Source organism: Xyrauchen texanus, chromosome 7 (genome assembly GCF_025860055.1).
Source record: "Xyrauchen texanus isolate HMW12.3.18 chromosome 7, RBS_HiC_50CHRs, whole genome shotgun sequence".
NCBI classification, from domain to species: domain Eukaryota; kingdom Metazoa; phylum Chordata; class Actinopteri; order Cypriniformes; family Catostomidae; genus Xyrauchen; species Xyrauchen texanus.
Window position 1 is genome coordinate 4,944,975 of NC_068282.1, and position 26,902 is coordinate 4,971,876.

Genomic DNA, 26,902 nt, shown 5'->3' on the forward strand with positions numbered 1-26,902 from the left:
CACGCATACGCAGTCTGCGTAGGGCACCAACTCCCTAGGGGGGCAGCATCTTACCCTAGGAGGGCACCAGAAAGTCAACCGGCTGCCCTTACTCGCATGTTATACGTTATTCAAGGACCCGAAAGCAGTTTCGGAACACAGACTATCGCTTCACGCTCATATCACGCGACCCCACCCCCCCACAAACACACCCACCCACCCACACCCACACCCGGCGGTGGCCATGCGCGCGCGCACACACACACAAACACACACGCGCACACACCGGTCGAACAGATTCAAAGTCTCTCTCATAAGCCCTCGTGCTGGAGTAAAGCACTTCATTTATACCATGATTTTACTCTTCTTTCTGTCGTCTTTAATGCTTTGGACTGATGCCGTTTATGGTAAGATCAAAGTTTACATATTTATTCATTTCTAATTATTTAACATATTATTCTCTTATGCAGTAAATATTGCTGTTATGTTTTGGGGGAGATCTGTTTGTCCAGAGAGAGTGCGCAGATTAAATGAGAAGCTCCCAAACAGTCAGAAAACGGGCGTGAAGTTTCTGCCAAAATACACTGTTAAGAGCGCAATTATGCAGTTGTTACCGTAAAGTTTTACTTCATTAAATACATTCATAATTTATTACATTATAGTTTGATCTTGTAATATTTATATGACATTTTAATATATTAACATATCATTTTATTTTGAGATTTACACATTTCAATTTCATAAAATTCTATCAAATGGAATGGAGTAGTCTAATCTTTAATCAAATAAATTAAAAACTCAACCTTTTTCGTTTTATTAATTTAACTTTTAACATTACAATTCAATTTGATGGAATTCTGTTATGACATTGAACTGCATAAATCGTTAAAAAAAATAGGCTACATTTTTGTTGTTGTTTTTTGAGCTTATGCAATAATTTATTATTATTATTATTTACACAATACAATTTCATACCAAAATTCCATCTAATTTAATTGAGTATCTTTAATCAAATAAAATAAAATAACAAATATTTTAAGTTCTATTCATTTATTTTGTTAAACTTTACATAGTTTAATTTGATATGATATGAATTTCATTACACGACTCAAATCTGAATTACACTTTTTAATGAATGAGTTGGATTGATAGTGAAGGAAAAGCAGCCAACATTTATCCAGCATCCATGGAAACTTCTTAAAGGAATAGTTCCAAAAATGAAAATTCTCTCATCATTTACTCACTTTCATGCCATCCCAGATGTAGGACTTCCTTTCTTCTGCAGAACACAAACAAAGATTTTTAGAAGAATATCTCAGCTCTGTAGGTCCATACAATGCAAGTGAATGGTGACCAGGCCTTTGAAGCTCCAAAAAGCTGCCTTTCTGCGAATTTGAGTTGAAACATACTTTTAAAATCTTTGTTTGTGATCTATAGAAGAAATAAAATAATTTATGGGTGAGCAATATTTTAAATATGGTTCAAAAAGCTAATTTTTTGGATGATTCTTACAATACCTGTCAAGAAAATGTCCTGCTCCTGTTTTACTCCAAAATCTAAAATTTACTCCAACTTCATATGTCCTGAAAATAATGTCACTGTGCCAAAAATATTAACGGTTCTACTTTATGCAAAATGTAAAGTCATGTTTTTTGTGTATAAGTCATATCAATTTGTTATGAAATTTAAATGCATAAATAGTAAAAAAAAAAATAGGCTATGATTATTTATTTGACAGTAAACTATTATATATTTAAAGGTTTACACATTTCATTTTGAAAACAATATTCCTTCAAATTGAATTTAGTAATCTTTATTCAAATCAAATAAAAAAACTAAATATTTTAAGTTCTATTAATTTAATTTAGTTAAAGATTACATAATTCGGTTTGATAACATTTTGTTATGCAATTAAAATGAATACATCTTAAAAACAGACTTTGGATTGAATTATTGACTTGATGTTCATTATTTAAGTTCCCTGACAATAAATAAATAAATCAAGTGTAATATATCTGGTTATTAGTCCAATAAATCTGTGGTAATATGTTATTATCCACTACTGTTATAAAAAACAGACAATTAAAACATGACAGAATGTTTCTGAAAACATCTCATAGTGTCTAAAACTATACATTACTTTATTATGATTTTACAGTAGTAAAAATGACTGATATTGTGGTTAACATGGTGAATTTTGTAAGAAACTCTCAATAAACCAAAGTTCAAAACATCACATCAGATGAAAGAGTCTTAAACTGTGCTGTTGGTTTGTTTGATAATTTCACGTGATTAACACTAGCAAAAAAAATACCATGGTATTAACATCATATTTTGGACATGTACTTTGGTTATACAAGACTGCTCTTTGAAGTACCATGTAAATACTGCGGTACATGAATGTGGTAATCACTACCATTAATGTACCATGGTTCCACTTCAATACTTTCTGTAAGTCTATAGTCTCACTTTTTACATTTACATTTATGCATTTGGCAGACGCTTTTATCCAAAGCGACTTACAGTGCACTTATTACAGGGACAATCCCCCCGGAGCAACCTGGAGTTAAGTGCCTTGGTGGCACTTAACTCCAGGTGGCATATATTCATATGGACACGTGTATTGAATTTAAACACATCCATTGTATGTTCTTTAGCTGTCTTGTTACGGGCATCATAACACTGTTATGCCATTGGGAATTTATAAAAGGGGTGATGTAGTTTACAGATCCAAAGGTCATGTGTGTTTAAGGCCCTTTGAGAGGAGAACACACAGAGGGATGTGATAACAGATTACATCACTCTCTTATAGATCCAATGACTTCCATCAGAAAAATCCTCAGCTAGGAGCAAATACAGCTTGCTAAATTTACTATGAAAAACATACATTTCGATATATATCTAATGTGTGTGTTTTACTAGGATACCGCAGTGCAATAAATGATTTCCAGCGTTCAGAGGGGAGAGAACTGGTTCTGAAGTCCTGGAACGCAGATCGACTGACTGTGCTGCCGGGAATCACTCTGGAAGATTGTGCTAAACGCTGCACTGAAAGTCTAGAATGCAGGTCTCATCATTCATGCATCAACTCTACGTACAAAACTTCATTTCTTACTATATGGTTGCAGTTATTATGGATCATGAGCAAATGAATCCTTGACAATGAAGGAAAGAGTGTTTCTAAATTATAATCCTAGAATTTCAAAAACCAGCTAACAAAATATTTCACATTTTCAGAGCTTTCAATTATGAGTTTCGTCCATCGCTGGTGTGTAAACATCTGCCCTGGGTGGGCGACGGAGACAACGCAGATGTGAAGAGAAACGTGAACTGTGACCTTTACGAGATGAAAGGTGAAACTTTCTTTCTCAAAGTATTGTTGTGTTGGAAGATGGTACATGGTTTTGTTACATACAGTATACTCGAAATACAACAACAACTAGAGTCTGAACATTTTCACTCACAATTACTCAGAAGAACGAATGACCAAAGTTAACGAAAGAGTTCCTTTATTCTATCAGTGCTACTGTAAAATGGTACAAATGGGAAGTTCCTTAAAATCTTGAATGCAAGGATACTTTATTAAATAACAAAAGTTAAGAAGATCAGTAACAGGTCAATAACACAGATGGAAACTCTGGAAAGTTGAGACAGTTGACACTTCATGCATCAACACAACCACGTGTCTACGATACAAGCTGTGCAAGACATTGTTAAACATAAGGTGATCAAAGTGTGATGCAAAATTCAAAGACTTAAGTTTCAACAGTAAAAAATATGCTAACACTTTATTTTAAGGGTTCATAATAATGCACTAGTGAAGCATGAATGAGACAGTAATTAATGCATACCGGTAACTGAGTGTAGAGTGAGGTTATCTTAATTCTTTGCCATAATTTACAACTAATGAAATGTTTTATTTTTGTGTAGAGAGTAATGCAATTAATGCTCTATATCAGATATCAAATCTATCATATGTCATGTTTATTAAACAATATTAAGATGTAATAAATGCTAATGAGTATTGGCAATACTAAGCTGTTCCTAATACGGTATATTACTAAAATCTTCAATTTACTTTCCTATATTAATAGTAATAAAAATGGCTTCCTTTATCTGAGTGGTACAAGACTTGTTGACTTTTCCTCCACTTGCCATCTAAACACACACACACACAAAATGTAAAAAATAAATGGTCATAAAACAAAAAAACAACACCTTTACTGTTTGCGGAAAAAATTGACCGACCATATGAATTTCAGGAATTTTTTTTTTGGGGGGGGGGATTTGTCAAATAAAATCTATAAATCAGCCACAACACTGAAAAAACACACACACAGAAAATAAAGGGTTGAGACAATACAACATGCAAAACATGCACACACACGCACTTACACACACACACACACAAACACACACTGGTGACACTAACAGACAGCAATTTTTTTCAGTTCTGTCACAAATCTATGCAAATCAGTCAAAATGCAGAATACAGACACTTAAATGAGGGGGTGAGACCACACACACACACACACACACACACACACACACACACACACACACACACAGATAGAGAGAGATTTTACCTATTCCACTACAGGAAAGTTTATTCCTGCCCCAATACATGACACATTCTCATATTTTCTTCATGTTTCAACGAGGTTTTTACCTTTTGCTGTAGTGAAGATAACATATTTGATAATACATTAGCTGATTTGCATATGCAAATTAATGGTGCAATTGAGAAATGAATATGTAAATAAGATATAAAAAATATAGAATCCCAAAAGAAGCGCATCATTTTATTGTTTTGGAAAAGTTACACCTGTAATATTTTTGGTCAAAAATGACCGTGAACATTAAAGTAAGCAGCACTACATGAACAGAAAAGGAGGGTTAAAGATGACTGGACCTCCTGTTCTAAAGTGAACGTTTTATATATTCAGGTTATTGGTTTGTTTTCAGTGGTGGACGAAGTACACATACCATGTACTTGAGTTAAAGTAAAGATACTCAAGGTAAAATATTACTCAAGTAAAAGTAGAAGTGCTGCCTTTAAACATTCACTTGAGTAAAAGTACAAAAGTATTTGCCTTCAAATGTACTTAAGTATCCAAGTACTATGATTTTTTATGGCCATAATGTCCTATTATAATTTGTCACAAGACTCTTGCTTAACTCAGTCTACATGAAGACTAATGACATTAATTAGTCATATATATATATATATATATATATATATTTGAATTGAATACATTTTTTGTGTGTTTAATTTTGGAGGGAAGGGACTGTTCCCATAAGGTATAATACATTTACAGTATTTACTGTATATATTTTTCTCAGTGTCTATGGTCATAATTATTAACATCCTAATGTTATGATACATTCACATAAACCTGCACAACACCATTAAATATATATATATATATATATATACACACACACACACACACACACACACACACACATATACATATATATATATATATATATATATATATATATATATATATATATATATATATATGTATATATTCTATGTTATGGGAGCAGCCAATTTCCCTCCAAAATTAAACACAAAAACGTATTAATGCAGTGTTTCTGCTACTCCCCAGAAAAAAAATCCTATTATATGCAAGTCATTTTAGTGTCAACATAATAAGCAATGTACATTATGCATCAATATTTACCGATAATTGCTGCAATAATAGCTGCTGCTCTCTGCCCCGCTTAAAATCATTGGCAACGCAATTTGTTTGGAACTATTGAGAGCTACACGAATCACGTGACCGCGCGGCGGCGAGATCACTGTCGCAACCGTCTATGTTCGCAACTCTCATATTTAACGGCTCTGGGGTGCGTTTCCCGTACAACGACGTAACTTGCTGCTCCACTACCGTAGTACGATGCACTGTTGAAGAAATCAACTTGCTAGTCACGACTGTTTCCCGAAACCGTATTATCGCAAATTGGTTGTTCAGCCACGTTGGTTAATGACGTCACACATGTGGTGGAGTAAAAACTACTTTTAATGAATCTGTTTGCGATCGAATTAATGCTAGATGTTTTGCTATAAATTACGGACATGTCATCTGAGGACTCTCTCATATTTTTCTCAGTTATTTGCTTTATTTCCAGATTCAATCATAGGCTCGTTCTTACGCACTAGAGCACGTTCACACATGCGCACTCTTCAAAAACGGTGCTTTAAATCTATTGACAAACTAAAAGACATAAAGGACATTTGTATGTCTTCTAAATAAATGATACTGATTGTACTGGATGTCATCTTGCTTATTTGGCTCAAGATAATAATTTATTAAGCCCACATGTTATAATAACAAGAAACTCTGCTTCTAACCACAGGTCGAGAGCTGTCGTTCCAACCACACAATTCTGGGATGCTGTTTGCGAATGTTCGTTGGAACGATGGTTTCGGGAAACACCGACTCGTTGAACTATGATGATAACGACGGAACTTGCGACCATAGTTGGCAAACGATGCTTTTGGGAAATGCACCCCTGGTTCGCGCTTAGTAGATGCCGCTAAAGCAAGTTCAAAACAAAGCGTGCGCGCGCTGTACTGTGATTGGTGGCTCGATTGACCAGTTACGTTTTTATCCACTCATAAATAAAAAGGAACGACTGATTTTGAAAATGTAGTAGAGTAAAAAGTAAGATATTTGACTTTGAAATGTAGTGGAGTTAAAGTAAAAGTCTCCCCAAATTTAAATACTTCAGTAAAGTACAGATACGCAAAAAAGCTACTTAAGTACAGTAACTAATTACATTTACTTCGTTACTGTCCACCACTGTTTGTTTTACACTTATTATGTGGTATTTTAAGTTTAATAAACTATATTAAGACTAATAATTATTGGTTTTACTAATAATAATTGTTACTAAATAATTTTTAAAATCTTAAATTTAACTGCTTGTTCTGAAGTGAAACATTTACTTGCACAAGATAATCATTTATTTGACATTTCTTAGGTGATTACTGTATTTGCAGTAAACATAATTCATTGTAATTGAAACACATCCATAGGTTATGAGTAGGTTAAAGTTTCACTTTAGAACAGGGGGTCAAACTGTTATAAATGTACTAATAAAAGCTTTGTAAAGCCAATTCTAATAAGCCTTATTTACTGGCTTAATACTGTTTAGTAAACATGATATATGATCTCTGAAATTGAGCATTACATTACATTACTTTCTACACAAAATAGGATGTTTAAAAGGTAGTAATTTAGGGCTAAGATAGCTTTACTCTACATTCAGTTCATTATTAATTAATGGTTTATTCATGCTTAACTAATGCATTATTTTCTTTCACCCACACACAGCTTAACAAATGCTAAAGATCTTTTTTAGCTTCCATATAGAACCCTGTTTTGAAAGTGTGTGTGTGTAAAGATCATTAAATACATTAATAGAAGCATCTCAGCACAAAAGGGTATTTTAAGTAGTTGGAACTCAATTTAAATTGAATATTATCGGAATACAAATGGAATACAATAAAAAAAAAAATCTGTTTTCTAGAATGTATGGTTTTGAAAACTTTATTAACATGCCTTTTCATTAAAGTTCAAATGTGTTCATAATGTTCTCTTCTCCTCTAGTCTATGTGAGGAAGTGTATTGTCGGTAAAGGAGAAGACTATCGAGGGAAAGTGTCAACAACTAAGGGTGGACGAACATGTCAACAATGGTGGTCCAAATTCCCTCATGACCACAGGTAAGACCACAACTTTAATGCATACAGCAAAGGTGTAGTTTTATAAAAACGAATTGTGTAATATTTTATTTGTTTATCTACTTTATTACAGCATATCAATTAAATGCATAAATGATCAACAGCAGCAATTATAAGATTTTGAATTTAAATCACATTTAGAACTAGAAAAGATTTGAGCATTTTCTCAACAACTGTCTTAGTAATTGTCCTCAGTAAAATTGTTTTGTTTAGTCAGTTTGAATTTGTTTGTTCACACAATAAATTGTAGCCAAGACAAATACAGATTTCTTGTTCAGTACATTATCAACTATCAATAATACAGTACCGCAAGCAGTGATTAAGCGAGTTCAAGTGTTTAAGGTCCTTTAAGTACATATGTAACAGATATTAATATTAATTAGACAGTCTGTTTGCAACTAAATGATAAAATGCCTTCATTTTTCAGAACCATCAGATTAGGTAGCACAGAGATATGGCATTTTAACATTCCTGACTGTAATAGCGCCACCAAGAGACAGAGTTGCCTCAGACCTCCTACATAAGTGTTTTAAATTTGGTGATGATATCTCATTCAGAAGGAGGTATTGCCCCAAGTGAAGGAGTTCAAGTACCTCGGGGTCTTGTTCACGAGTGAGGGGACAATGGAGCGGGAGGTTGGCTGGAGAATCGGGGCGGTATTGCACTCGCTCTATTGCACCGTTGTCACGAAAAGAAAGCTGAGCCGGAAGGCAAAGCTCTCGATCTACCGGTCAATTTTTGTTCCTACCTTACCTATGGTCATGAAGGCTGGGTCATGACCGAAAGAACTAGGTCGCGAGTACAAGCGGCCGAAATGGGTTTCCTCAGAAGGGTGGCGGGCTTCTCCCTTAGAGATAGGGTGAGGAGCTCAGTCATCCGTGAGGAGCTCGGAGTAGAGCTGCTGCTCCTTTGCGTTGAAAGGAGTCAGTTGAGGTGGTTTGGGCATCTGGTAAGGACCCCCCCTGGCCGCCTCCCTAGGGAGGTGTTTCAGGCACGTCCAGCTGGGAGGAGGCCTTGGGGAAGACCCAGGATTAGGTGGAGAGATTACATCTCCACACTGGCCTGGGAACGCCTTGGGTCCCACAGTCAGAGCTGTTTAATTTGGCTCGGGATAGGGAAGTTTGGAGCCCCCTGCTGGAGCAGCTGCCCCCGCGACCCGACTTCAGATAAGCGGTTAAAAATGGATGGATGGATGGATATCAACATTCTGCTCAAGAGTTTTAACCATTTAAGAAAAAGTGTCCACCCCCACTTTGTACGGTTTGGCGTACTGTTGCTACGGTGCATCGAAAGTACTAACTTTTAATAATTGATGATTTTGGGACTCCAGAGAATCTCTTTGCATTGGTTTGTTTCGGATCGGGCAGACGGCCTATGAATAATTCGAAAAAGTAGTTTTTTAAATAATCAAAAATATTTAATGAACAATTTGATGTGCAACAATGGTGCTTGGAGCAAAGTTGGTAAGGAGGAGATCTGTGTCTGTGTGAAACACCACGGTATACACAACCATTTACACGCATGTGTAATGCGATAGCGCCTCCTGGTGGGCAGTTTGTTTTTTCTTCACAATTTCTTGGTCCAAGAGACAAATACTCCTGCCAAGTTTGGTTCCAATCTGCCTTTTTTAATCCTGTCTAAAATCTTCTGAAAGTTGATTGGTTGATGGCGGCCATATTTTTTAAGATATGCGACTGTCCTCATAGAGTAGACCTTGATGGAACATTGGAAAAAGACACGACATGCCAAAGTCAATCAGACCAACGTTCCATTCTTAGAGCCGCTTTTACGTTTTTCATTGTTAGAGCGCTACCAAGTGGCTGATATGTGCAATTTTTTTTTTCATGTGTTCTCTGATTGACCTCCTATAGTTTGGTCTGCACAATCAGTTTTAGGGCTGCAAAAAATAATAATATTAAAATGTAATGTTAAAAATCCTGACAATTACAATAGGATTTCATCACTTCATCCTTGAACCTCTCACAAATACTTTCTTTCCATCACAATTTCATTCTAATATATGGTTTATAATAATTTGATATGAAGCCTACTTCAATCTTTGCCTCAGTAATGATGAGCTCTGAACATCACAACAATATAACAAGCTGTGGCAACATAAGAGTCAATAAACAGCAAAAACACTAACCGCATAATGTTTTTATGTTGCAATGCTTGCAATTCAGCAACACTGTTCAATATGAAATTGTTTGTTCAGACAACTCTGTTAGAGTTAGGCTAGTTAGGGCAACATTTCAGCAACGTGTTTGTATGTAGATGCGAAGTCATTCACATTTCAACGTATCTGTGACTCATAAAAAAGCCATATACTGGATAAAATGTAATTGCATTTGTTACAGTGATGGGATCATTTTAGTAAATGAATATACTGCGATGTTAGACTGATGTCCGCACTGTTTGGAATAGATGGACTCCGTCAGCTACTAATGGTCTGGAGCTGAACTACTGTCGTAATCCGGACGGGGATCGCATTGGACCCTGGTGTTACACGACTGATCCCGAACGCAGATATGAGAGCTGTGATATACCCCAGTGCAAAGACGGTACACGATTAATACCCTGAATGATAACAAACTGCCATTTTAAAGGTGTCTTACGATGGTTGTGATGGTCATGGAAAGCTTGGAAAAATCATGGAATTTCATAATTCCAGACTCCAGAAAATCCGAAAAAGTTATGGAAATTTCTATAGTGAATATAAAATGTTCTCGTTATTCTCATCTCTAAAATACAATACAAATTTGCTAGAAGATTGCAATATGTAGAAAATGATTTTAAAAACTATTATCCAGCAATCATGAATGACTGGAAAGTTTATGGTTAAGTAAAGGAGTGTGAGCCCTGATTTCAGTCCTATGTTACTTGTTTTGTGGAGTTTTTGTGATGTTTGTATTGTTATATTTGTGTGTTAGAGGTGTGTATCAATTGTAACGGAGAGGAATACAGAGGTCAGGTGGACCACACGGTCAACGGTAAAGAGTGTCAGAGATGGGACCAACAGTTTCCTCATCAACACATCTACCAGCCAGAGAAGTATATAACATACATGCATACTGCACACTATACTTTACACTTAAAGATTTTTCTTTCACTGACTTCCATTGTAAGTGCATTACGGTAAACATGATTTTTGTTTGCTTTTAAAAAACTGAAGGTCAAGTCCAAATTTGCTATGGTTATTGCCAAATGTTACAGATGCTGTACATATCACTTAACTTGGATTGAATCTGGCACATTCCTGTAATTGCATCGATTTTGGAATAGTGTTGCACTTTTACACCTAAATCACCGTAGATCAGCGTTAAAGGAATATTCCAGGTTCAATACAAGTTAAGCTCAACTGACAGCATTTATGGCATAATGTAGATTACCACAAAAATTCCTCCATTTAAAAAAAAAAAAAAGAAAAGTAGAAATCTGTGTTACAGTGAGACACTTACTATGGAAGTGAATGGGGGCCAATTTGTGATTGTTAAAGTACTCAGTGTTTCAAAAGTATAGCCACAAGACATAAACAATATGCCAATAATCAACATTATGCCATAAATGCTGTCAATTGAGCTTAACTTTAATTGAATCCGGAATGTTCCTTTAATATGTTTAGTCTTGTTTTTGAATCTGATGTTTGTATATCCAGATACCCCGATAAAAGTCTGGATGATAATTACTGCCGTAACCCAGATGCGTCTCCGGTGCCCTGGTGTTACACCACTGACCCTGCGGTGGAGAGAGAGAGCTGTGAGATACGCAAGTGCAGTAAGTTTCTTTGATACCCACATCAGCAAATTTGTCCTTACAGGCTCCAAATGATTCAGGATGCATACAAATGTCATGTCAAACTCAACCTAAGACCAGACCCTCCAAGATCCCTCAAAGCCCATATTCAGTCCGAGATTTAACCCCAGACTGTCCATTTTAATAAAATAAAATACAGAAAATACAAAATTTATTGCAGCATTCATTTTAAAACATTTAATGTTCAACTCCACAAAAATGATAAGGACAACAAACTATTTTACATTGTAAATAATAATTTAAAGGGATAGTTCACCCAAAAATGAAAAGTCTCTTATAATTTACTCACAAACGAAGATTTTTAGAAAAATATTTCAGCTATGTAGATCCACTCAATGCAAGTCAACAGGGTCCAGAACTTTGAACCTCAAAAAAGTACATAAATGCAGCATAGAAGTAATCCATACAACTCCACTGGTTAAATCCGTCTTCTAAAGTGATATGATAGGTGTGGGTGAGAAACAGATCAATATTTAAGTTGTTTTTTTACTATAAATTCTCCTCCCTGCCCAGTAGGTGGCAATTTGCATGAAGAATGCGAATCACCAAAACAAAAGAAGAAAGTGAAAGTGGAGATTTATCTGTTTGTATCATATTGCTTCTGAAGATATTTATTTAACCACTGGATTGCTTTTTTAAGATTCAAAGTGTTGGACCCTGTTGACTTGCATTGTATGGACCTACAGAGCTAGAGATATTCTTCTAAAAATCTTAATTTGTGTTCTGTAGAAGAAAGACACATCTGGGTTGGCATGGGGGTGAGTAAATGATGAGAGAATTTTCATTTTTGGGTGAACTATTCCTTTAAAATGTCTGAATGTCATTGCATTATTAGACAAAATATCAATCCAAGTGGCATTTATTTGAAAGAAAGACAACAGGCATATTTCAACACACCTAAAATATTCAAGCAAGTGTTTCATTTCTGCTCCACCTAGCACCACTGAAGTGAACTGCAAGTGAATTAAACATATTTACGATTACACCCTTCCTCTGCCATTGGTCAAACAAACAGTTCATTGCCGCCTCCAACTCACACCATTGGTTGAGTCAATGTTATGTCGTGCTGGACGGGCCGTTCAAACAAACCTATAAATGGCTTACTTAAAGCTGTCTCTGGATATTTAGCTGGGATACGAGGAAGTATTTTAACACCAAAAAAGTCGATGAAAAAGGCTTACCAATTCTTCAAATTTGACCTTTGGTATCACATATTGTCAAGACCACAAAATCAAGATTAAAGGAGCAAATCATTCTACACTATTACATTCTAAATCATTTTAAAGCCATTATTTACACCATATTAATGCAAACACAACCTCAAAATGCATCTTTTGCATACACAAGCTTCATAACCTTTCAAAATAATTGTCATTCTCTTAACAGAGCATGAATTTCAATCTCCAAATAAATCATTTTGATGAGTATTCATTCATTTTGTTCAGAGGACACAGATCTTCATCATCCTGGGGAGATCATTGTTATTTCCAATCACATCAGTGCTCAAATCATTTTGGATGGAGACAACTGTATTATTAAAAGACAGTAACATTTCAGAGCCCGACAGAGATAGCCATTTATGTTATTGGGACCAAAAGATGGAATATAGTGCAATTATTTGTTATTTAATAATGATTGATCAGTTGTGAGCATGTGGCATCTGCGACATTCACACATTGTAGTTTTAAAGGTACACCAAGTAAATGTTTTGCTTTTAAAGCGTTTTACTACTAAATAAATTCAATGTAAACTAGTCAGCACTGCTGTGATGGGGTTTCAAATAGTAAACCCCATCATTAAAGAGTATAGTAACAGTGGAGTTTTTCTTTTGCTGTTTGATGTCTCTTTCAACATCTTCTCTCTTTCTCGCAAATGTTTTTGTAGCTGAGTCAGTCAAGCGCCGTCTTCGCTCCAGCTACACCACGAATTGTTTCCGGGGTCGTGGGGAGGACTACAGAGGGAAGTTCAACGAAACGACCTCTGGAATCCCGTGCCAGCGCTGGGATGCCCAGAAACCCCATGAACACCCATTTTACCCCAAAACCTATGAGTGCAAGTGAGTCAGAAGGGGACAGATTGTGGGTTGAATATTTAATGGGGCGGCTGTGGCTCAGGTGGTAGAGCGGGTCGGCCACTAATCGCAGGGTTGGTGGTTCGATTCCTGGCCCACACAACTCCATTGGCCCGTCATTGGTGTGTGTAGTGTGTGTGTGAATGGGTGAATGAGTCACAGTGTAAAGTGTTTTGGTAACCGCTAAGGTTAAAAAGGCGCTATATAAGTGCAGACCATTTTCCATAATGACGTTTGGAATGTAAAGTGTCAGAATTGTCTGATGTTTCGTGGTTAAAACAAAGGTTGAGTTACACTGATTTGTTTGGGAGAAGAGAAAAAAAGGGTTAATGTGAATACATTTGTGACATTTATGTGGAAATATCTCTAAACTTCACAACGAATATGGGCGACAGGATATGATGTCACACTGCAGCAGTCTTGGGTGTAATCTGATTACAAAGTAATTACTGTAATCTAATTTCTTTCTATCTCAAGTCAAGAAGTAGTGTAATATTTTACTATATAAATTCACATTACAGCTACTTTTAAGTACATTACTTGGGTTACACATATTTCTAAAATAATATTGTTTGTTAAAAATACATTTAAAACATGAATTATGTTAAAACTTTTATTTGTTTCTGTGACAGCTGAAGAGACAACAACGAAAAGTCTTAAGAAAGTAACTAAAAGTAATGAAGTAATCTCATTACTGTTTTAGAGAAGTAATTAGTAATTTTTAGTGAATTACAATTTTTTTGTAAATAGTTACCCAACACTGTACTGCTGCACTTCTAAATAACAAACTAGGTGGCTAAACTGCTTTAAATTATTATTATTGTTCACATCAATCTACACTCCATGCCCCATAATGACAAAGAACTTTGAACATTTATTAAAAAGAAAAAACTGAAATATTACATTGACATATGTATTCAGACCCTTAACTCAGTTCTTAGTTGAAGCACCTTTGGCAGCGATTACAGCCTCAAGTATTTTTGGGTATGATGCGACAAGCTTTGCACGCCTGGATTTGGGGATTTTCTGCCATTCTTCTTTGCAGATCCTCTCAAGCTCTGTCAGGTTGGATGGGGACCGTCGGTGGACAGCCATTTTCAGGTCCCTACAGAGATGTTCTAGTCTGGGCTCTGGCTGGGACACTCAGGGACATTCACAGAGTTGTCCATAAGCCACTCTTGCATTGTCTTGGCTGTGTGCTTACGGTCATTGTCCTGTTGGAAGGTGAACCTTCGGCTCAGTCTGAGGTCCTGAGCGCTCTGGACCAGGTTTTCATTAAGGATATCTCTCTATTTTGCTGCATTCATTTTTCCTTCAACCCTGACCAGTCCCCCAGTTTCTGCTGCTGAAAAACATCCCCACAGCATGATGCTGCCACCACCATGCTTCACCGTTGGGATGGTATTGCGCAGATGATGAGCGGTGCCTGGTTTCCTCCAGACATGACACTTGGAATTGAGGCCAAACAGTTCAATCTTCGTTTCATCAGACCAGAGAATCTTGTTTCTAACAGTCTGAGAGTCCTTTAGGTGCTTTTTCATGTGTCTTGCACAAAGAAGAGGCTTCCGCTTGGCCACTCTGCCATAAATCCCAGATTGGTGGAGTGTTGCAGTGATGGTTGTCCTTCTGCAAGTTTCTCCCATCTGCACACATGATCTCTGGAGCTCAACCAGAGTGACTATTGGGTTCTTGGTCACCTCTCTTACCAAGACCCTTCTCCCCCGATTGTTCAGTTTGGCCAGACGGCCAACTTTAGGAAGAGTCCTGGTTGTTCCAGACTTCATCCATTTAGGAATTATGGAGGCCACGGTGCTCTTGGGAACCTTCAATGCAGCCAAAATAATATGTAGCCTTCCCCAGATCTGAGCCTTGACATAATCCTGTCTCTGAACTCTTCGGGCAGTTCCTTTGACCTCATGGCTTGGTTTTTGCTCTGATATGCATTCTCAGCTGTGAGACCTTATATAGACAGATGTGTGCCTTTGCAAATCATGTTTATTCAATTGAATTTGCCACAGGTGGACTCCAGTAAAGGTGCAGAAACATCTCAAAGATGATCCAGAGAAACTATATGATGCACCTGAGCAAAATTTTAATTGTCATAGCAAAGGGTCTGAATACTTATGTCAATGTGATCATTCATTTTTTTTTTTACTAAATTTGCAAAGTTATAAAAAATATTTGTTTTGATTTGTTCATTATGTGGTATGGAGTGTAGATTGATCTCAAATCAACCAGATGTCTATAAATGCTTTTTAAAAATGTGGATCAGAGAAAATGCGGAGCGGGACTATATTTATTGGGAACTGATTGGATAAATCATGAAAAGTGGGGGTTGTACCTGACTGGGGTCAGGAAGGTGGCCTTTAAAATCAACATAGAATAAAATTGACCCTATTTTGTTTCTTATACACATTGTCTTTGTAATTTTTCATCATAATGTAGTAAGTTGATCTGCCTTTAAAACAACTTCAGTATGTCAGCTGATGTCACTGTGCCATCTTAATGTTTCAGCCCTTCTCGTCCAACCACTTGATGTATATTGAGAGCTATCTTAATGCAATCAGTACAAGTCCTGTCCTACATTTTTGTTCTCATGGAATATACTATACTTTATCTATCAGAAATACATCACATTATGCAGGGAAAATGGGTTGCGAACAATGTTTCATGTTGACTTTGTAAACTTTGCTGTAACAAACTCAGAGTGGTGTGGTGGCGTAGTGGGCTAAAGCACATAACTGTTAATCAGAAGGTCACTGGTTTGATCCCCACAGCCACCACCATTGTGTCCTTGAACAAGTCACTTAACTCCAGGTTGCTCCGGGGGGATTGTCCTGTAATAAGTGCTCTGTAAGTCACTTTGGATAAAAGCGTCTGCCAAATGCATAAATGTAAATGTAAACAAACTCCTTGTATTTTTCTCTCCTTTCTCTTTTCAGGGGTCTGGAAGAGAACTACTGTCGTAATCCAGACGGTTCAGAGGCCCCCTGGTGCTTCACGTCTCTGCCTAAAATGAGAACAGCTCTTTGCCTGCAGATCAAGCGCTGTGCTGATGACATCGAGGCAGAAGGTACAACTGCCGCCCTCTAGTGATCAGAAATAAAGATCTACACTTTTCATTTTCATTGTTTTATGAGACAGTATGAAATTGTGGGAATACTTCATAATAATAACTGCAATCACTTGTCTTTCTCGCTTAACGTGTGTCTAGATTGCTATAATGAAATTGGCAAAAACTATCGGGGTGTCGTCCGCAAGACACGTAAAGGTATTCTCTGCCAGAAATGGAGCGTCAATACACCTCACAAAACCAAGTAAGACTAACAAATGTGCAAGCAAAACTGTAACGTTCATGCAAACACTGTAACAAACATGAGAATGGAGCTAAATAGGCTTTCAAAATTTCAGTGTTCTTTGGTCAAAATAAAGTAAAAATCTTACTGTCCAGAATGGAATTTTGTGGAATATAAGTGTATTTTTCAGTGTACGTTTTACTGCTTACTGTGCAGTATATACTCTATACAGCCTTCTATTTAAAAAAAACATAGTACAGGTATGTGGAACAGTACGCACATTGTTGTCACATTATGTTAACATGATAAAAATGGTTATTTTGCTATTTTAATTCAATTTTGTTGTTAATAAATCATGGCTGATATCACTTCCAGTTCATTGTGAGACACTGTACTTCACACAACCGCTATGTTTGAAATGTCATACTTTACTCGTACTATATCCGTCATATCTACACATTGCAGAAATAGTAAGAGTAGTATGCTACTCCTGACATAGTGAGTGAGTTCTGGTTGTATACTGCACATTTTGGCAAATGTAGTTGGTCATCTAAGATTTCCGCACTATGCAGTAAACCTGTGGTATAGTATACTGCAGAAATAGTTAGATTAGTATGGTAGTATGCTATTCCGAACACAGCCAATGTGTCTCCTTAGTGTCAACAGCAGCCATTCGCAAACCTATTCAAGACTTATCATGCTTCAGGTACATTCAGATATTCTGTTTAAAATCTTCACTTTAGCTCATGTATGATACATTCAGGTTAATATATGAACATATTTGCAGGATAAACCCCAAAACACACCCACAGGCCAACCTGACTGAGAACTACTGCAGAAACCCTGATGGAGACCACCACGGTCCCTGGTGTTACACTTCCGACCCCAAGACTGAGTTTGACTACTGTGCCATCAAACAGTGTGGTAATGTGTCCACATTTAAGTTTAATCAACTATAGTTTACTTACTATGGATACTTTACTTATTGGTAGCATATGAAAGCAATTACAAATTAAGGGATGTGGAAAGTTTATCTTTACATTTTTAAGTGCGGCGTATGTGTCCAGATACTTAAATGTCTTTAAATCTTTTGCTTCTTTTCATTTCAAAAGCTGGGGAAAAAGTGCCAATCATCGGGCCAACAGGTGAGTCACATATACAGTGAGCAGGACAGTCCATCTCTGGTGTGTGTGTGTGTGTGTGTGTGTGTGTGTCGCATGCATGCTTTTAATGTAAATGTTTCCCACTGTGTGCATGTATAAAGTGGAGCATGTGTTTGACGAGTGTGGAAAGCGGGACAATCGGGAGAATCGGAGGTTGAGAATCGTGGGCGGCATGCCTGGAAACTCACCGTGGACCGTCAGCCTTAGAGACCGGTTAGTCTGTCTGTGTCTTTGTCAATGTTATATACAGTGAGCCAAAAATGTTTTGGACACCTAAAGGGATAGTTCACCCAAAAATGTAAATTCTCTCATCAGATACTCACCCTCATGCCATCCCAAATATGTATGACTTTATTTATTCTGCTGAGCACAAATGGAGATTTTTAGAAGAATATTTCAGCTGTGTAGGTCCATACAATGCAAGTGAATGGTGGCCAGAAATTTGAAGCATCAAAATAGCACATAAAGGGAGCATAAGAGTAACCCATAAGACCCCAGTGGTTAAATCCATGTCTTCATAAACGATATGAACAGTGTGGGTGAGAAACAGATCAATTTGAAGTCCTTTTTTACTATAAATTATCCTCCCAGCCCAATGTGAATTGAATGTGAAAGACTGTGAATTGGCAAAAACAAAAGAAGAATGTGAAAGATGAGATTTACAGTAAAAAAGGACTTAAATATTGATCTAGTCATGCACATCTGGGATAACTATCCAATCAATTGCCTACATTGTTTTTGTTGTTGTTTCTGAATATTCATACATCAAACTATGAAAGAAAAATGGTAGGCAAAGAGTATTTAATGTTGCCTCTAAGTGTCCAACACATGTCAAACAGTATATACTGTACAGTGCAAAGGTACAATTGATCTTCTCTTTCTTTACTCAGGAAAGGGAATCACTTCTGCGGAGGATCTCTGGTGAATTCTGACTGGGTCATCAGCACCAAACAATGCTTCTCTTCCTGGTAACTCAATGTGCTGTACTACAGCTATTAATATTCAGAGTAGGAAAGAAAGAGGATATTTCTAAATGTTTGTGATTGTACACAGTTATGTTGACCTCACTGGATATACTGCTATGATGGGCACTCTGTTCCGTGATCCAAAGGAGGGAGAACCAGACAGACAAACCATTGGTCTCACGAAGATCGTCTGTGGCCCTTCTGAATCCCACCTGGTCATGCTACAACTAGACAGGCACATAACACAAACACACACTCACAGGAAAATAATACACGTAGAAACATTCAGCACACAATGGATAACATGTTTGGTCCCTCTCAATACTTGTTGCACTTACAAAAAATACAATTATGGACAAAGGACCATGATTGTTTTTATAATACCAGGTTTTGTTTTGTTTTTTACAATGGTGATACCATGTACCAAGGGAGTACCATTATTTGAAACACCATGGAATATCTTCCCTTAAAAACGTACCCTAACAGTATAAAAACACCATGGCAGTCCCATGGTATTTTGGTACTGTGAAGATAAGGGATGTAAATGCCATGGGACATGAATATGGTAATCAGGTACCATGGTATATATAAAAGTACTCTGTGTTGGGTAAGTTACTAAAAAGTAATCCACTACAAATGACTAACTACTTCTTTGAAATTATAATCAAATTACTTTATTGATTACTTCATTGCAAAGGTAATCACATTACTAATTACTCTACTTTTAAGTTACTTTCTAAAATACTTGTCACAATATTTTAGTTTTTCTGCTCAACAAAATTAAAATAATGTCTATTATCTGTTTGTTCATTGTTGCACACATTTCAGCTGTCAATGCAAACAGATGTGCATATGAACATATTAATTCAAATGTTAACTGTATTACACTTAAATTATATTTTTATAATTATTTGTAACCCAAGTAATGTACTTAAAAGTAATTACTTTCATTGAACTGTAATCTGATTACAAGAATTTAAAATGTAATGTGTTACACTAATTGTTTTGCCTGAAAGTAATTAGATTACAATAGCTAATTACTTTGTAATCTGATTACACCCAACACTGAAAGTACTATTACTATAGCATATCACAATACTTTATCGAAAGTGTTAAACCCCCAAATTCTCCCTCTAACAGCCTCATTTCTCTCCTCTCTCAGTCCTGCTCAGTTTAATGAGCGTGTGTCTCAAATATGTCTCCCGCCTGAGCGCTCCATAGTTAAAGAGGGAATAACCTGTGAAATCGCTGGTTGGGGAGAAACAAAAGGTGATACACTACACAGTTACACCATTTGATACCTCTGATTATAAATGAACACATTACACCTTTATTCTATCCTAAACATTGCAGCATGGGATAAAGCAACAATTCACAGAAGCAATCATATCTTTTCATGTTGACAAGACTTTCAGTCATTAGAAGACACTCAACTTTTGCATCTAACAAAAGCTCCACTCCAACTCAAATTGGTAGTTGTCACATTGCCACACTGCTCATCTGCATAAAAGTAAAGTTTTCTCAAAGTTTTTGTTGACAACACCTCAAATCACCAACTCTCATTGTAAATGAATGATTCATGGTAGCTTTTTGGCTGCAAATCACTGTCAATGAACAACGCTTTTTGTCCAAAACAAATTGTTAAGCAAAAGATTTTGTCAGTTGCTTGTTTTCTTTTTTGTTGTTGTTGGATCACACTGGGTAACTCCGCCCACAGCTAAACCTCATTGGTCCAAAATCCCACTCTACATAATCTTTGATACACGTCAAATATTTTCTAATTAGCTGTTAGCTAAGTTTGTCAGTTTGTGCAGCATTTTCGCTTCCAGTGATTGACCGAAAAATTTGCGTCATACTTGGTCAGGACCCTAAGAGTCATATGAGTCAATGATTTTTCATCTAAATATATTAGCTTATACAAAAATACATTACAAATGCAATTTAACCAAAACAATAACTTGAAAACAATTCTTCTATTATGAACGTCTTTTTAATTTCCGAGTCATTTTGGTATTTTTTCAGGGGCTTATAGTAAAAAATGTCATGTGGTATGACCGTTCACAGACAAGACACACAACATAAGAAAAAAGCTGTAATTCTTGAAAAAATAAATGTTGGCATAAGTAGTGCGGAATCATTTTTAGTACTATTTCTTAAAAAAAATAAGCAGTGAAATAAATTTTTTTTTAAATTAGACAAATATTTGAAAAACTTGTGTACATCCAATCAAAGTCATGTAGTATAACAATAAAAAGCCCCAGAAAGAACCTCTTTTAGACCCTCATGACTGTGTGTGATTTAAAAAAATATTTAAATATATATATATTTGTCATATCATTAAATATCGATATTTTGATGTTTTTATGAAAAGGCACATTTGGTTCAAGTCATATGGTCAATTTATGTGTTCAAGGTGAGAGGGAAGTGTTTTAATAGCTTTAACTTGATGTTACACAAGTCATTAAACCAAGATTTTTAGAAAATGCTATAAATGTGTAAAACCAACATGGACACAAATATTACATTTCTACGAACTTGACATGTCACTATTATGTTTAGTTTCTTATATTTCTGCATAACTTCCATATCCATCCGTCTGTTCGTCCATCCATCCATCCATTTACCCATCTTTCCCTCCATTCTTTCCTCCATTGATCACCACTCACTTGTTTTTCTCAGGAACGGGGGACGAGGCTGTCCTGAATGTGGCTCAGATGCCGGTTATGAGCAATAAAGATTGCAACAAGTATTTCAGGGGTCGCGTCCGAGAGAATGAGATGTGCACAATGCCATTCCAGGCTGGAGTGGGTGCCTGTGAGGTATGCTTTTGTGCTGTTGATACTTCTATAAGTTACGCATCACCATATCATTATTATTGAAGATTATTTTAAAACAAATGATACGACTTTTGTGATTCTTGACACTTGCTCACACTAGATCTCAACTCATTATAAAAGAAATGAACTTAACTAAGCGGTTAATCACAATCACACAGAAATGCATTTACTAATGTTAATGAATAGAACAGAATTGTACAGTGATGACAAAATAAAACATAACAAAATGTATATTGAAATGAAGCGAAATAACCCACAATAAAATAGCTAACATGTTTTCAACTTTTGTGGGAATAATGTCCCACAATACACATATGTGTACATCACGTTTATCATCATGTTGTCATGCGAATCATTAATACATTTTTTAAAGCGCAACTAGTGATACTTCTCTTTACACCAAAACAGTTTTCAATGAAACAACTTTTATAGGCTCTGTGCCTGTAGAAGCGCTTCACAGAAATTGATGCCATGCTGTTGTCACGTGACTCGGTGTGTCAGAAGTTTAACCCTTAAATGGCAGCCTAAAGTGTTGTGAACTGTATTCAATTGGTTTAAATTCATTCATGTGTTGCGTAGAGCAAACCCAAAATAAAACGTACACGCATGTGTATGAGGGGTCGCACGAGGTTAAATAATTTTAAGTAGCTTATATGTTTTCAAAACATTTGAATATTTGGTTAAACTTTTTTTATACATGTTTTTTGTCATTTTGCACATTATCGTCAACTAAAATGTTATTTTTGTCAAGTAAAATTATATGCCATTTTAGTCAGAGTAAAATTGACTAAAATTAATAAATATAACATGATGAAATATTGACTAAAATTAAAGGACATTTTAATTCATAAATAAATTATGATGAAATATTGACTAAAATTAAAGGAAATTTTAATTCATAATTATATTATGATGAAATATTGACTAAAATTAAAGGATATTTAAATTAATAAATATATTATGATGAAATATTGACTAAAATTAAAGGGTATTTAAATTAATAAATATATTATGATGAAATATTGACTAAAATTAAAGGGTATTTAAATTAATAAATATATTATGATGAAATATTGACAAAAATTAAAGGGTATTTAAATTAATAAATATATTATGATGAAATATTGACTAAAATTAAAGGGTATTTAAATTAATAAATATATTATGATGAAATATTGACAAAAATTAAAGGGTATTTAAATTAATAAATATAACATGATGAAATATTGACTAAAATTAAAGGACATTTTAATTCATAAATATATTATGATGAAATATTGACTAAAATTAAAGGACATTTTAATTCATAAATATATTATGATGAAATATTGACTAAAATTAAAGGACATTTTAATTCATAAATATATTATGATGAAATATTGACTAAAATTAAAGGACATTTTAATTCATAAATATATTATGATGAAATATTGACTAAAATTAAAAGACATTTTAATTCATAAATATATTATGATGAAATATTGACTAAAAATTAAAGGACATTTTAATTCATAAATATATTATGATGAAATATTGACTAAAATTAAAGGACATTTTAATTCATAAATATATTATGATGAAATATTGACTAAAATTAAAGGACATTTTAATTCATAAATATATTATGATGAAATATTGACTAAAATTAAAGGACATTTTAATTCATAAATATATTATGATGAAATATTGACTAAAATTAAAGGACATTTTAATTCATAAATATATTATGATGAAATATTGACTAAAATTAAAGGACATTTTAATTCATAAATATATTATGATGAAATATTGACTAAAATTAAAGGACATTTTAATTCATAAATATATTATGATGAAATATTGACTAAAATTAAAGGACATTTTAATTCATAAATATATTATGATGAAATATTGACTAAAATTAAAGGACATTTTAATTCATAAATATATTATGATGAAATATTGACTAAAATTAAAGGACATTTTAATTCATAAATATATTATGATGAAATATTGACTAAAATTAAAGGACATTTTAATTCATAAATATATTATGATGAAATATTGACTAAAATTAAAGGACATTTTAATTCATAAATATATTATGATGAAATATTGACTAAAATTAAAGGACATTTTAATTCATAAATATATTATGATGAAATATTGACTAAAATTAAAGGACATTTTAATTCATAAATATATTATGATGAAATATTGACTAAAATTAAAGGACATTTTAATTCATAAATATATTATGACGAAATATTGACTAAAATTAAAGGGCATTTTAATTCATAAATATATTATGATGAAATATTGACTAAAATTAAAGGACATTTTTATCTGAATACAAACAAATTATGACTAAAATAAAAAAAACTTAAAATGAACTCATGTACTGCATAGGCCTAATTATGCAAAATTATCATCATGACATATGTTGAATAGGAAAACTGCATTTTGGTATTTATCCTTGTTGCAAGGGAACTCATATTTAATATAGTCTGGGTTGTATTTTTTTGTTTTGTTCGTGGTTTTGGAGAATGAGGGCATACAACTGAATGTCACACAACCTGTCCATGGTGGCATCTCTCTAATTTGGATAACTTCTGCCAAGTGACAGATAAAATCGTGCCAAAATACTGTTGAATCTGTTTGAACACGTAGAACTTTGACATCAACAACAAAAGATATGGTACGCGTTTTCTCCTCCCTTTTAAAAGTCGATTAGCCTTTTTATTTTGCTACCCAAACTATGCACAATTATATGATTGCATTTTATTATTTGCATGTTGCATTGTTTTTCAAAACAGACCTGGAAGCCAATTTTGGGTGCTTCACACCAGTTGAGAGCCACTGCACGAGACATTTCTCAATTTGCAAGAGTTTGTGTTTCAAATCTGGAACAAATATTCAAATCTGGTTTAGGACGAGTCATTTGCATAGTGCTTGGAACATTTCCTTTGTATGTGTGTTGTGGCTGCTTGAGTTTTAAGTTCTGCTTTTGCAATAGATGTAACTGTGGATGGTGAAATGAGTAAGACGTGCTCGCTGCAGGTGTGCTAACGTTCTTATTTTTCTCACACTCTCCTAGAGAGACTACGGCGGCCCTCTGGCCTGTCAGAACAGCGACTGTTGGGTTCTAGAGGGAGTTATCATACCCATGCGCCGCTGTGGACACGTTGGCCAACCAAACATCTTTATCCGAGTGTCTGTTTATGTGGACTGGATTAAAAAAGTGATGGAGATGGCATAACATAACTCAAAACAGCAGCATACAAGCAGTTTCTCGCTTTTCTATATGCAAATATATGAATACATAAAGTATATACGTAAATAATTTTCTTGGCTACATTAGTTTTTTGGCGGGAATGTAATATACTTAAAAGTGTGTTTCGACTGTGTAAACATTTTTTTATCATCCTGACTTTAAGGGTTTCATTTACATAATGTATATGCTTGCATTTGTGGAGCATATTGATATACAGGTGTACATCAAAATACCATGCAGAATTTTGTACAAATTCAATATGAATAAAGTATCCAAAATACTGTCCGTTCTAACATTCATTTACTCTGTTATCCCTCCAATAACTAAAGCATGGATGCAAGAATTTACAAAACGCCACATTTTATTGTGAGTTTTGTATTCATTTGTATTCATATTTACTTATTATATACAGTACTGTGCAAAAGTTTTAGGCAGTTGTGAAAAATGTTGCATAGTGAGGATGTCTTAAAAAAATGTATGTCATACAAAGTCCAATAAACATAAAAGGCTCAATCAAAATATGGAGTGGTGGTGGCGTAGTGGGCTAAAGCACATAACTGGTAATCAGAAGGTTGCTGGTTTGATCCCCACAGCCACCACCATTGTGTCCTTGAGAAAGGCACTTAACTCCGGTCTGCTCCGGGGGGATTGTCCCTGTAATAAGTGCACTGTAAGTCGCTTTGGATAAAAGCGTCTGCCAAATGCATAAATGTAAATGTAAATATTCGGTGTGACCACCTTTGCCTTTAAAACAGCCCAAATTCTACTGGATACACCTGGACACAGTTTTTCTTGGTTGTCGGCAGATAGGATGTTTTAGCTTCTGTCTGTTTTGGCTGTCTCGATTGCTTCTGTCTCTTTGTGTAATCCCAGACTGACTCAATAATCAGTGGGGGGGCTTTGTAGCAATGCCATCTGTTGCAGGGCTCCCAGTTCTTCTATTCTAATCTTTTCTATTTGCAAAAGTAATGTTTGGGAGTCTATCATTTATATTTCCTATAGACACACTAAAGCTGAAGGTATAAATAACCATCATATGACAAATAGTTTTGTGAAACATCGTATGTGCCCAAGACTTTTGCACAGTACTGTATTTTACTTATCACACTTGCAAAAACTTACCATTGGAACCATAGTTTCCACTATATTACTTTACAGTTATGGTACTTTTTCAGTATTGTTCTGTCATGTTAATAGCTTTTTTTAATGGCAGGGATGGCTAATGTGAAGTTGTATTGTTGTAACAATAAATGTAACTATGGTGTATTGGTGGAAACAATGGTTATCATGGTAAATGTGTGTAAAGGGATTTATCTTGTAATGTTTAAAGGACCTTTTGCTACTTTATCGCACTTATTGGTGCATGTTGCCAGAATTAGTGCAAAACTTAATTGTGAAGCCATGATGAATGATTACCAAATTCATGTATGATGGTATTTACATGGTACTTCGTGGTACTTGTCCATTATACCATCAGGGGCGGAGCCAGGAGTTTTTCAAAAGGGTGACTAGGCAGGGGCAAGCGTTCAGTCTGTGGTGGCACAGAAATGTTTGGGCAGCATTTTTATGTCGTCAGACTGTGGGGGTGGTGGGCCAGTGGATACATTGACACCCAGGATGGAGGGGTTTGGTGACCTTGGTGTGCACACATGTTAAGTTTGTACATTTTACAGAGATGGTTTCACCTCTAAAGAACTTAACTGTGCCAAATAAAATGACTAAAATAGCTATTGTGAGTAGGGTGGCCAGGCTTCGGCCCATGGTGGCCAC

General features: G+C 35.2%; 1 protein-coding gene across 1 annotated transcript; it reads left to right on the top strand.

Annotated features, from left to right (window-relative positions):
* The first annotated feature begins 225 nt into the window (after positions 1–225).
* Positions 226–25,425, top strand: mst1 (macrophage stimulating 1). The gene is made up of 18 exons (XM_052130476.1): positions 226–386; positions 2,902–3,046; positions 3,217–3,332; positions 7,602–7,716; positions 10,159–10,295; positions 10,665–10,785; positions 11,390–11,508; positions 13,432–13,603; positions 16,561–16,691; positions 16,833–16,935; positions 17,702–17,838; positions 18,027–18,059; positions 18,179–18,290; positions 18,968–19,045; positions 19,131–19,277; positions 20,205–20,311; positions 21,722–21,861; positions 24,956–25,425. The coding sequence occupies exons 1-18, from the start codon at positions 332–334 to the stop codon at positions 25,115–25,117; spliced, it is 2,130 nt and encodes a 709-aa protein (XP_051986436.1). The 5' UTR covers positions 226–331; the 3' UTR covers positions 25,118–25,425.
* Positions 25,426–26,902: the final 1,477 nt, after the last annotated feature.

Bases quoted from the DNA above. Each gene is read 5' to 3' on its own strand.
- mst1 (XM_052130476.1), top strand. From the start codon at position 332: ATGATTTTACTCTTCTTTCTGTCGTCTTTAATGCTTTGGACTGATGCC. The intron at 18,291-18,967 runs GTTAGTCTGTCT...TTCTTTACTCAG, and splicing joins ACCGTCAGCCTTAGAGACCG to GAAAGGGAATCACTTCTGCG. The intron at 19,046-19,130 runs GTAACTCAATGT...GATTGTACACAG, and splicing joins AAACAATGCTTCTCTTCCTG to TTATGTTGACCTCACTGGAT.